General features: G+C 31.5%; 1 protein-coding gene across 5 annotated transcripts in view; it reads right to left on the bottom strand.

Annotated features, from left to right (window-relative positions):
* The window catches only part of LOC118191590 (uncharacterized), a 92,262-nt gene that overhangs the window by 7,798 nt on the left and 70,276 nt on the right, over positions 1-14,188 (bottom strand). For 2 of the 5 annotated variants that reach the window (XM_085811242.1, XM_085811240.1), the window contains one exon: positions 3,400-3,518. The exons of the other annotated variants lie outside the window; for them this stretch is intronic. In XM_085811242.1, coding sequence (XP_085667368.1) covers positions 3,425-3,518 — 94 coding nt within the window. In that variant the 3' untranslated portion in view covers positions 3,400-3,424. The remainder of the gene's footprint in view (positions 1-3,399; positions 3,519-14,188) is intronic. 5 annotated transcript variants of the gene reach the window in all.

Here is a 14,188-nt window from a genome sequence, read left to right as displayed (position 1 = left end):
TGATGAAAGCAAAATATGATAAATAATGACTCGTCAGGTTGGCGTCAGGGATATAAAATAGGTGAATGTCTCGGTTAGAGATGTATGCAAAATAGATACTCAGGTACGGAGACAAATTATTAATCTCACAAATTTATGCTTACATGATTGTTTTTCCATAATGAGGTATTTTATTTAGTGCCTAAGTGAAATTAAGAATCGGAATTTTTAAGTGAAAATCTCCACACGTTTTACTATGGTAGGAAAAATCAAATGCGCATGCGTAAAGCATTAATAAAAGAAAAAAAAAAAAAATTTGTGGCTTTGAGGTCTGGATTTTAGATTATTCCGGATAATGGATGTCAGGATTTCGGACTTTGTACTGTATCTTTTAAAATAAGAAGTACATTTAATTCTGTATGTGAATGATGCTTTACTGTTGTGTGAAGAACAGGAAATATTAATTGAAACTGAACATGATGTGAGGAAGAAGCAATAATTTGCAAAACAAGCTGTTTTGTTGGAAAGCAAATTGAGTATAAAGCAAATGGCTCAATTTTCATACATTCAGAAAGCTATATTTCTGAAATGATTTCATTTAAATGATGCAAATCCTAACACTACCTGTAAATCCTGGTAAAATCCTATCACTAGAATCCAATCCATTATCAGAAGGGAAGACAATTCTTTACAAAAAAGTTATTGGATCATGAATGCTTCTTGCCCTACACATCCAGATATAGCTTTTGCTGTAAATGTGGTCAGCAGATTTCAAGCCAATCCTGGCCCAAATGCATTGGAGTGCTGTAAAACACATTTTCAAATACCTGAAAGCTACAGCAAACAATGACATCAATCACTGTCTAGTAGTTAATGATATTTACCATCTTGTTGGACACTCATGCAGATTTTGCTAAATGATGAGGATACAATAAAATCAAATTCTGATTATGTGTTTAAACATAGCAATGGTCAAGTAACTCTGTGCAGTCAAAATCAATCAACTGTTTCTACATCTACCACTGAGGCTGAATATAATGCAGCTTCAAATTTGGTAAAAGAAGTATTGTGGATGTGGCAACTTCTGTGGGTGTCCGCCGATAACATCGCAGAGAAAACAACGCAAGGCGGAAAACATCGTGATACAAAACATCATGGGAGAAAACATCGCGGTTCTAAGACATTGTCATCGAAAATAAAGCGGTTAAAAAACTTTGCAGTTTAAAAACATCATCGTCAAAAATATCGTGGTAAAAAATAAAGTATCTATAAATCATCGCATGATGATAACATTGCAGATATGCTTTTTTCAGGTTTTAATAATTGTAAATGGATATTCCCATAATGATTTGTGAGTGCAAGATGTAAAGAAGGATAATTTTTACTTTCACATTTTTTTTATTAACTAATAAATTTTTGCTGAAAACGCAAGAAGGAAACTTAAACATAGAAAATTAAATGCAGCTTATAGATTATACTTTTCATGAAAAATTACCAGTAAAAACTTCATAAAAATGATTTATTAATGGCCGTTGTTAGTTAACTATGTCGGTTTAAAATTCTTTTAAGTGCTATAAGTTGCATTAATTTTCTATGCTTAAGTTTCCTTCTTATTTTCTCAGCAAAAATTTATTAGTTAATAAAAAATATGAAAGTAAAAATTATCCTTCTTTCCATCTTGCGCTCACAAATAATTATGGGAATATCCATTTACAGTTATTAAAACCAGAAAAAAGCATGTCTGTGATGTTATCGTCATGTGATGATTTGTATATACTTTATTTTTTGCCATGATATTTTCGACGACGATGTTTCTAAACTGCAGAGTTTTTTAACTGCTTTATTTTTGAAAACGATGTTTTCTACCACGATGTTTTCTCCCACAATGTTTTGTAGCAAAACGTTTTCACCTTGCGCTGTTTTCTCCACGACGTTTTTGGCTGTTACCACTTCTGTGACATGTAGGTGAAAGTGAAGTGGGTATTGTTATCTTCATTGATATTCAGAGTGTTATTAAGCTTATCAAAAACCCTAGGTTTCACAAATGTACAAAACATACTGACATGCATAAAAAGTGTGAAATCTGTCATTATAAAGTATGTAGTCTAAAAAGGAGTTAGCAGATGTTTTCCCGAAAGCTTTTCCCAAAGTAAAATTTAAAAAGTCACGAGAATTACTTAGCATAAAAGATAAGATTCTCATGTGAACTTTTAACCCTTTGGCTGCTTATCCCGCGATTTCCACAGGCAACTCAAATGTAGCAAAATCTGCTCATCCCGCGATTTCCGCGGGCAATGTGTTCTTCTTCCTTTATTGATGAGCGCATCCCATTTTTTTCCCATTTGGCCACTGAAATAAATTACACACAGTATTAGACGTTTAGTTTACGTTTTGGACAACAAATATTGTTAGTTGTCCACTAAATTGGGGCGTTTGAAAGCTGGTATTACCGCTCAAACACAACATTTTGCCGCTTTTTTCTTACAGAAATGGCCCCTCGAAAACATTCAGCGACTATCTTGATTATTTAATTAAATTATTGAATTATTAATTAGATTTATTGAATCTCGTGCAAAAACTGTGAAGTTGGACTTTGCCTTGAACCCCGTTTTGAACTCTATCATACTAAACTGCATTTTTAATGTATTTTTCCCTCAGTGCTTTATATTTTCTTAAATTTTATAATTCTACCTTTTATATTATGCAATAAATAGAAATTAACTGTAATTCGACTGAAATTTATTTAAAAAAATTTTTTTGGGTGATAACATTTAAAAATTGGTATTTCTGGCAACTTAGTTTCTCATGATAAATATCTATATAAAAAATATTTTCTAGAAAGAAAAAATGCATTTTACAATTCTCCAATATATATAGATTTGAAATTTGAAGGGGGAAAAAAATAAATAAATAAATAAATTACACAATTTTTGAAGCGATTTTGGTCCACAAATTGAGCAGTCAGAGGGTTAACAGATTTGCATCAGTTAACAATTTTTTCTCAATATTTTAATTTAAGCTTTGCTTTTCATTGAATAATTAGTTTAGTTTTTCTTGGTTACATCACTGATCATATTTTTTTTTTTTATTTCTAGTGACAACAGAACTGTATGGAGTGTTAAATTTGTATTTCCATTGTACTTTTTGGCAATATTACTGTATTCTTGTGTTTATATTCTATGAATGTTTTTCAGTGGCACGTGTTGCCCATGATTTTGTTGTTATTTTTACTCCACTTTAATCTTAAATAAATTTACTTATACTAGTAATGTGAACAATATATATAGATATATATATATATATGTGGAGCCATGGTTAAAACAGATTCAACATATTTTTGCTAATTTAATGAAAAACAGACAAGATTTACAACAGAAAGAGCTATTTTTCATATTAACGCTTTTTAAAGAAAAAACTCACTTTCCAAAAAGTGTATACTTCATATCTAAATGAGGCTGTTTTGCATATGTGATAAAAAACTGAGAGCCATTTGTATTTGGTCCATTGCTTGCCATAGATACAACCCCACGAGTATTATGCTAGGGAAAAAAATTAGAATTTTGATATCACTATTTATAGTAAAAAATATTTTCAAAAAATTTCACGGCAGGAAAACGTAACAAAGGAAAATCATAGCAAGAAAACAAAATTCAAATCCTAAAATTAAGAAAAAAGTATTCTAAAATATGCAGAATAAGTATATTAATATAGTCTTTAAAATATTTTAAATACCATATAATTTAATACTTTATAAAGCATTAGTTAAAAATACATATGGAATTAGCATACTGAATTTCCCAAAACAGACATGAAATTCAACATAAAAAACTTACAGCAATGCTCTCAAACTGTCTACCTACAGTCTGTTTGTGGCCCCAAAGCAATTTTATGCTGCCTGCGAAGACCTTTCAATAATCTGTTTGTTACAAATACGGTATTGAAATATTTCAAAACTCTCATTACTCAAAGTCCAATTTTATATTACAGTCAAAAGTCGTTAATCCGGACTTGTCGGGACTTCAGCGATTCCGGATTATTCGTTTTTCCGGATTATAGATCATCAGTTTAAATCTGGTAAGATGGCATGCAGAAATATAAAATTAAAAATATGAAACTGTAATTTATGAAATAAAGAACAATTATGATCTAACGGGTATCAAAATTTACAAAAAAAGCTTAATATTTATTTGTTTACTTTATTAAACATTTCTTTCAATGTAAGTTGTTTAAGTTGCTTCGTTTTTTATGTGATAATACATTCTCTTTAATTCTATAAACAGACATAATTGCTTGTTCAGTTACAAAGTTTCGCTGTTCAAGTCCTATAATTGCTGTGTCGAGAATACCGACTAATTTGTCAATCAAAATTTTTTTGTTTTCAATAACCTTTGTCACTTTCTTCGCTATCGGAAGCAAATTATCATGACGAGGAATTTGATTTAAATCATATCAAAGACAGAGTACATCGAGATGAAATACTACATTTAGTAAGGAATTATAAGCCAAATAAAATAAAAACATCTGCCCTGAAGATAAGGATAGTGCTGACAGATCAACTTCCAATTCATTACGCGCCAAAGATGCGTTAAAGATAAACAAAGTTTAGATAAACAAAGGATATGCCTTTATCCATTTTTTGCAGCAATTCCACTTTTTGTTTAATGGACTTCGAAACATACTTTTGCTTTTACATATGAGTAAATATATATCAGAAATTCTATTTGACATAATCGAAAGTTCAAGCTTACTTTTATAAAATTGCTCTAACAGTCTGCAAAAAATAATAAGCCGGATCCAATTAGAAGATTAAGGAACAACGCAATCTGCAACATTAACTGAATTAGATAATTTTAGCTTAGCTTATACCGTCCATTATACATTAAATGCGCATTCGTAAACGTATTTTGCGCACGCGCATATTCGCATCCGTAAAGGTCTTACGCGCATGCGTCAACGCGACGCATGCGCAGAAGGTTTGTAGCTTTGAGGTCCGGATTATAGATCATTCTGGATTATGGGTGTCCGAATTAACAACTTTTGACTGTATTTTCATTTCCGTTAAAAACAAACATATATAATGCACCAGAAAACCTGGCATACCTTCCAGATTCAAATCCAATAGAAAATGCATGGAATTTACCAGTATGTGGACTTGCATCTCTGTGGCTCCCTCTAGCATTCTTCGGGAGCTTCAAGGTGTTGTTTGTCATGAATAAATTTTGATATTGTAGAAACTTGTGGATGATCTAATGCAGTCCAAAAAAAAATGCTATAATGTTTGCATTTCAGTTACAAATAACCCTATATTTTATAACACTAATGTTTCTCTTCCTCATTTTATATCACATTTCCAACCTTCTTATTGAGAGTGGTGTTTTTTTTTTTTTTTTTCTTTTTTTTTTTCATAGCACAATCATTCAAGTTGAATGAGTTCCTACCAACATTACCAACATCATAATCATTATGACATCATAATCATAATCAAATGTAGATTTCAAAAGATATCAGAACAACTATACATTAAAAGATGCAAAACATTTATAATACTACAAAATACTCATGTCACTTTAATCTGAAAATTTTCTGGATATTTTCTCTTCTTTATTTTCCTCCCTTTATTTACTTTTCAAAGTTTATTTATTCTAATAAATGAATTAATGCTCTTACTAGTTTCTGAATCATCTTCTAATAGTATCTACTAATTTATTAATATATTCAATATTTGCTTATTTGTTAATCCATTAACCGCCAAAACTACAAGGAATGTTTCTTTTCTCATGAAAATAATAACAAATATTAAATTAAGCATTTATAACATAAATTTACATTGAAAAAAAAAAATGCTCTTACCTGTGGAAAACACGAGTGCTGCGTTCGCGCAACATCAGCGAAATAAGACTATGGATGTTTAGTGGGTAGGATTGTACTCGTGTGATGTTACTTTTGAGTGGAGCGCAGGATTACTTTTTAGCTGTATAACGTTTTATAAATTTACAAATCGCTTTACTTGTAATTAATTTAATATTAAAATATACATTGTATTTCTTTTACAAATACAGATTATTTCAATTGAAAGATTCAAGCATGAAAAGCTTGATTACAATCATGATGTAAAGCTACATTACATACTTTGCATCTATAAACAGTCTGGCTATGGTACTCTTTACAACAAAGTCTTTTGTTATCAACGGACTTTATGATAAAATGTCTACCATCTTCATGCAATGATTTTTGAATGCTGAATTTACTAGGTCTTTCTGTTGCTGATCTATTTCTGGCTGATTCTACACTCTCAATAGGAGTTTGCAAAAGGAATAATGCATTCTCGCGTCTGAAATCTAAAGGAGACTTTATATTTCCAGCAGTAAAAAGTGGTGATATTTAGTAAGTTTAGATACGGTCTCACCTCATATAATTTATCAGTATTGTCAATTTGACTATTATCAAATGCAAATTCTGCTTCATATTCCTGTACTGCAAACGTGATATCGATTCTTGTACAACAGGAACAGAAATGTCCTTATCAAAAGACCAATACATTTTTTCTTGAGGTAAAGAATGATATCCTGTAAGGAATAATATTCCAATAAATCTTCAGATGCAATAAATTCTGGGCGCTTTTTTTTTTATTCTTTTTTCTTTTCTTCTTCTTCTTTTTTTTTTTTCCTGAGCGTATATATTTGTCTGTTCAACGAGAAGTGATTAAATGTCTAAACCAAAATGAAAATCGAAAATCTGTGCACTAGTTTTACCTTGTATTTTTGTCTTGTACCATGTCAGTTTCATTCTGGGCATTATTAACATTATCATCATCTGTTTCTTCATCAAAAAAATCTTTGAAGGGCTTCTTCTGATATAAGATACCTCATTCTAGGCATTTTTAAACAACCAGAACATAGAAAGGAATGAGTGAAAAAGGAGATTGACTACCCGTTTCCTGCTGACGTTGTGTCAGCGCAACACCTGTTTTCCCTTCCTTCCCAACACAAATATAAACATCTGACTGATGTAATGTTCTGATAAATGGTGACCTTGACTAAAAATAGATCACTCATAAAGATGGCGATTCTTTCGTTAAATATTTTCAGCAAAAATACCCGGTCGAAAATTTTGCTTAAAGTATGAGATTAATTATTATAAACAAAATGATTGTTGAAGGCAAATATTTTTTTACTGATACAATCTTCATAATATTCCCTACACAAAATCATCTGCTGGTATAAAATATCTTAGGTAGTTATATTTATATACGCATTTATTTTGACTGTTGCATCAACGCAACACCAGCGGCTAATGGGTTAATACCTTCATCATATTCTAATATGTGTTTGTACTTTTATCAGTGAAGAAATATTTTTTTTTTCCAGTATCCATTTGAAGAAAATATCTCTTTTTGTTTTATATAATCAGTTTTTTCCTCAATAATTTTTCTCTTCATTTTTAAATTTTCAGATTTAATCAAAAATGTTTTTATTCTAAAAAACTGCACATATCTAGAACACACAGCAGAAGTTGTTAAGCTTACTTCTGTTTAATAAATGTTCAAATATGAAAGATAAATCTTTTAAATTCTGTATCAAGAAAAAGACATCTGGTCTCAAAAGTAGAAAAAATATTTCATTACTATGGCCCTCATTATTTAAACAGTGCCATGAGCCTTCTTGTCAGCAAATTGTGCTAAAGCAGCAACCCTACTTAAAGCTCTTGGCAAACTGTGGCCAAACAATTGGCAGGCCTAACCACAATCACTTTTAGTCTATCGGACTTGAAAAGAAGTCTGAGTAGGAAGGCCACTTTTTCACAGTCTATTAGCAGAGCTCTTGTGCTATTTAAATAATGCAGCTCATAAAATAATAAAGTAACTACTGTGGAAAATTCAAATAACTCAGTTTTCATTGCTTTCTCTGAAAATTCTCAAATAAATATGAGAAACCCATCACAATCTTACTGTGAAACAATCTATTTTGCATTAATACCAATAATACACTTTTCATTTTGTCACAGGCCTTTTCCTAAACTTTTAACCATTAAAATACCTAACAATTACATGAGAGTAAAAATCTGAATTTTTTTTTTTTTTAAAGAGAGAGAATTTTACAGAGAAAATAACCCAAACCTGAATACTTTGAAAGAATTACATAAACAAAATAGTTATCATAAAAAATTAGATAAATAAAATTAAATTTTAATTACAGCTAAAAAGTAGTTCAGAAATTATATTTTATAGAAATGTATTATTTATAGAAATTACATTAAACAAAACAATATATATTAAATTATATATATTGTTTTGTTTAAATTTCAAAATCAAGATAATCAAAAATTGTCCAAATAAAAGGTAAAGATAGTTTAAAACATGACAGGTGACAGCAAGTCTGGACACCCAGGTGGCTTTGTATAGACTAATCTAGTATTGTCCGGATCCTGCAACCATCTAAAGCAGGGGTTCTTAACTGGTGGTACGCAAGAGAAAAATAGGTGGTATGCAAAGAAGCAAATTATTTTTAACTATTAAATTCAAAAATTAAAACCCCAATATCCTGATTGAGGTTTTTCTCCAACACTCATAAATTTATGCAATCTGAGCTTTACTCAAGAGTGGTGGTGGTAGTAGTACTTTGTAGTGGTGGTACTGAAGGTTTTCAGTTTTTGTTTAGATGGTATGCATTAGTCAAAAGGTTGAGAACCGCTGATCTAAAGCAACACACTGAAATCAAGACATTACATGGCCATAGAAGGGCAAACTATAAGATTATACTGCATGAGTTGCATAAAGTAGAATACACAAAATATGGGTAAGAGATGTGAAAACAAAATACATTTCATACTGCTTTTGATTGAATAATATTATTCTAAAAGCTCATTGCTGCAGAAATTTTTCTGTACTCTCAGAAAAATACTTTAATAAATACAGTCAAAGACCCCTATAATGAACTTCACTGCAACACAAATTTGTTTAAGCTATATCTGGCTGTTCTGTTCTTATAAGAAAAAATGGATCATCTCACAAAATAGTGCAAACATTGATTGCTGAATCATATAGAAAGAGTGATTAACATTGTAATATCTACCAAAAGATGTTAACAGCAACTTTAATTTTAAAAAACAACATTAAACTTAATTACAATTATTATGTGCAATTATTATTATTATTATTATTTGTTGTTGTTGTTTTTCAGTTTTACCATATGTTAATAATTTGACACAAAAAATTACTTAGCATAAAGTTTGTGGTGTACACGCATCCTCCTATTACACATTTCCATCTAAAATACATATTTACTATTATGAATAAGCATTAGCCTTAACTACAGTGCACGCTGACAGCTCAAACAAAGAACTATTTCAAGTTCCCTCTCTTAATGGATCAACAATACTTTGGCTCAGTACATGAACACATTAGGATCTCCTAAGGTGTCTTGGTTTTCCAAGAACTGAGTGTACGCTTGCTTTACACAGACTTCTGTTTAGAATACAGAGAAAAGAGGGGTTGAAGATGAAAGAACAGTACTTTAAAGGTGTTTTTCGTCATCCTAATACCCTAAAGATGAGTTATAGAAATAATTTAATTAAAAGCTTAAAAAATTCTGAGAAAAAAAGTTGAAAAAATACAAAGAACTTTCAGTGATATGCACAAAGTTTGTTTTATATAGTTGGAAGTTTATTACAACTTTAAGTCTATAAAATGTTTGACAGGACCAAAAACTTTGCTTGGTCTGGCTGACTGCAAGGTGGCTTTGTCTGCATTTTTTTCACAATTTAAATATACCATTGTTATATTAACAATAGTGTAATAATGCTATTTGTTAAAAAAACATGAAATTGACATTTAATGAATTAAAAGTTTTGTAAGAAAATTGATCTTAATATCTCTAAAATGCGGATAAATTGCAAAACTCCACAATGTGCAACAAAGAATCCATATTTACGAAAGGTAAAAAGGTTGTTTTTGGTGAAAACTTAAACAGTAACCTGAATCTTTGCACTGTAAATTCAAATCTGGCAACAAGACTCCAAACTGCCACAGTTTTTAGTCATTTTGCAAAAAAATGCAAAATTCGTAAAAAGAGTAACTTTGCATGCAAGATTTAAAAACTAGAGCAGTTTTCAAGAAAAGCATGTAAAGTTCATGGAAGTGTACAAATATTAATTAATTTAAGGTTATATTAATCTTGGTTGAGGTTATATTAATTTTGGTTGAAACTGCACTCCAACAGAAAAATTGCCTCAACAGGTACAGGTACAGATAGAAGTGAAAGTCACACTGAAATTTCACCCCCCCCTTTTTTTTTGTCTTGTCATACAGATATTATTTCGCCACCCTGTGCAGTTCCGCCCCAATTCTGAGGAATGTCCAAGGCTTTCCCACCACCAACTTCTCGAGAGGACTTTCGGCTCACCGTTTTGCCCCCCAGCCTCACAGATTCTAACAATTAGTCATGCCTTTCTTGGGATTCAAGCTCAGACTGGTCGGGCATCTAAACTGCCTCAATAACCAATCACCATTGTCGATATTTTTAAAAAATATTTTATTTAATCGATCACTTCTTCTTCAAAGGAATGTTTGAGATCAGGTATTCCCACCAGGCTCTATACTGATTCTTTGGGTGTTAATTTTATAGGTAGTCAATGATGATCATGTAGTCAATAGCCAAATACTCACAAGCAATGGATCAGCATAATCAAGAAATCAAGATCTTCCAAAACTTAGTGTATTATGTGATTGCAAAAACACATGATATGCTAAGTTTTGGAATTTAAAAGTCATATAAAAGAAATCTGTCTAAATAAAAGTTGTTACCAAACCAACAAACATTACTGAATTTTCCCTTGCATACACAGTTAAAGCAGGCTTAAATGAAATTGATATGATAATTTACTATGGGGGAAAAAATTGCATTAATAGATTAAATGCATCCATCATATTAATCAAATCTAATGTTTTGGGCAATTAGAATCTGTGATTTTGTTTCTAAAAACATATATTATATATCATTTGTATAAGAAATACAAAAATATTAAAACAAAAATCTAATAAACTTTTCTTTTTAAATATGTTTGTTCATATTCTTAGTCTAATTGTAATCTTTAAGTTATTTATATGCAGTTATTTCAATTATAATTATGATGTATGCTGTATGCTACAGAGAAAAAATGTAAAACAGCCGATGAAAAAAACTATTCTTTTCAAAGGAGTCTACGTGACAAAAGGGTTGAAAATCCCTATTACAGTCCTCCTATTCCTAGCAACTCAACTCTTCCCAGAAACATAGGGTCCTTTCCAGCTTTAGACTGTTCTAATAATGGCAGATTCTTTTAGAACATCTATGTCTTTTGCTCATATCCTTAAAGAATTTCTGAATTCAGCAATAATAATGGGTGGAAGTGTGAAATTCGACTTTTTTAAGTACCATTTTTATCACAGTAGGTCAAAACATAGCTGTAAATTTGAAATCCAAGAATTTTTCAATAGACAGGCAGTATTCTAATTGGTAATATTTATTTTGAAAGGTTGGATGAACAATCTGCAAAAAACTTTTGTTCTAGGGTGGTTGATAGTTCTTTGTACAATGTCAATTTGCAATGGCTCCATTAACACCTGTGTGAAATAACTTTATATTCATCTGACTTGTTAATTCACATTAAGTATGACAGCCACAGAAAAAGAATAGAAATGCCAGGTGATGAAAATTAAGGACTGTTTGCAAATTTTGGCTGAAACTAAGGACTTCAAGAACCCAAAAAAAAAAAAAAAAAAAAAAAAAAAAAAAAAAAAAAACTTAAGGACTTTTAAGAACCATACCAACTCAGTTAACACTCCATGCCGTGCATGGATCAGCTCTATCTTTCATAACTGCATGAAAGAGATTGACATGCTCAGATGGAACGATTTCCTTTTCTAATAGTATTGTAAATCAATGCCTGATAATCAAGCATGTCACCAGAATTAACTCCTTGAAATATAGCTGAAGAATAAATAATGCTATAAATCCATATTATGCCCTTACTTTTAAGGAAAGCAATGAAACATCTAGTATAAAGTGAAGATTTTGTAAATCCTAAATTTAGTTGGTTTGAATGTTGGCTGAACTGTTTAAATAAAAATGCACTATGTACCAAGGACATTCTAAATCAATTGCTTAGTGATAAAAAAAACTGTAGTGAGAACTGGAATCATGAGTCAAAATCATATGTGCAACTGCTCCACAAGTAGATGTTTGAATGGATAATGTTGGAGGATTTAATATGGGCAACCCAGTACCTGTGCTACAAGGTAATATTAGTGCAAACATTAAATTTGAAACTCTGACCTCCTTTAACTCCACTGGAATCACTTCTAGTACCTTTGTAGAAACAAGTTTTTTCTTTTTTCCATGATGAACAGTAAATGATCCTGTTGCTTTAAATTTCATTATCATTCCTCAGAATCCTTTAGCAGTGACTGATCCTATTCAAAGCCCCACCAAAGTCTATGTTGCTTAACAAGTAAATCATAGGTTCGAAAATCTGAGCCGACACTTTTTAAAAACACCAACATTTATTTTTCATGCCATTTCTTATTATACAAAATCTTAAATGCAACTAACTATCAAACAGAAAAGCAGACGTAGACGTAATGATGCATCTGGACACGTGATCCTCGTGACGGACGAGTTCTTTAGGGTTGCCACAGAAAGGCAGTGTGTCGCCACAATTCTCCCACCTTTTGACTGGATGGCTACACACTCAAAACATAAAACTTACATCGATATAAATGATGGTTATATAACAAAGAAAATTACTTAATACTTAAATCATATTACTTGAAAACAAAATTAATACTGAGGAATAATACAAAAATAATAACACAACAAAATAAATCATAATAACTCATAGACATAAATTACATTATTCGTGATTTTACAACTCTACCACTACTGGTGGTGAAAGGAACTTGATCATTTTGAGTATTATCTATTATATTATCCAGTTCCAATCTAAACAATCTCTCTATTGGTCTCAAGAACTCTGAATTATTACTTTTTACAAGAGCAACTCTTATGTTGCCATCTCTACCAGGGATCACCCGAATAACGCGTGCTAAATTCCAATATGCACGATTTTTATTTTGATCCTCCAGCAAGACAATTTCTCCTACAGAGAGAGGTTTATTTTTGTAATTTCTGGTAGACTGCTGTCTTAACTGCCCTAGATACTCAGAGCAAAATCTCACTCTTAACAATTCTCTCATTCTCTGGAGATACTTCGCTCTTCTATTCAAATTTTCTTTGTCCACATTGTAAATATCAGGTACACCCGACTGTGGATTTTCATGCAGAACTTTTTCTGGAGTTAAAGGCAAGGGATCTTCAATATCGTCAGATACGTACGTGAGTGGTCTTGAGTTGACAATTCTTTCACAATCACACAAGATGGTGTGTAACTCTTCATAACCAAGAGAAGCACGACCTAAAATTTTTCTCAATACTTGTTTTACAATTTGTATTAAACGCTCCCACCATCTACCCTACCAAGCAGCGGATGGAGGATTAAATTTCCATTGTATTCTCTTTTCAGCAGCCTTAGAGCAGAGGCAGTCCCAGTCAATGGTTTGCAGAACTCTCTCTGCACCCACAAAATTTGTCCCATTATCGGAATATATGGTGGCAGGGCATCCCCGACGTGCGATAAAACGCCTTAAAGCTTGAAAAACGATTCAGTTGTTAATAAGGTAATCAGTTCCATATGGATAGCACGATAAACCGCACACCTGAAGAGCACAATATATGATTTTTGTCCATCCTTTAAATGTAAGGGTCCTGCAAGATCACATCCTACGATTTCAAAAGTGGCTGAATCACGAACCCTATCATTCGGTAAAACGCCTGGAACTATCTCACCTCTTTTAGCCTTAAATCTCTGACATGTTACGCATTTTCTTATACAGTTCCTTATAGTTTTACGCGATTTTAAGATCCAGTATCTTTTTCTTAAATGCGACATCAATAATGTAGTACCTGCATGTAACAAATCTTTGTGTGCACTTAATATCAATAATTTGACTACTGGATGTTCAGAAGGTAATATGATGGGGAACTTAAAGCTGTTAGAATCGTCACGATAAGCAACATTAGACTTATCTCTTATTAGACCCTGACTATCAACAAATGGTCTGAGTCAGCTTGTCATCTGTTTCACCATTAAACGACTCTTTTTGTATTAATAACAT

Source organism: Stegodyphus dumicola, chromosome 2 (genome assembly GCF_044657685.1).
Source record: "Stegodyphus dumicola isolate Sdum_Otavi_A_Nest chromosome 2, ASM4465768v1".
In the NCBI taxonomy this organism is placed as follows: domain Eukaryota; kingdom Metazoa; phylum Arthropoda; class Arachnida; order Araneae; family Eresidae; genus Stegodyphus; species Stegodyphus dumicola.
This window is presented reverse-complemented; position numbering and strand designations above follow the sequence as displayed.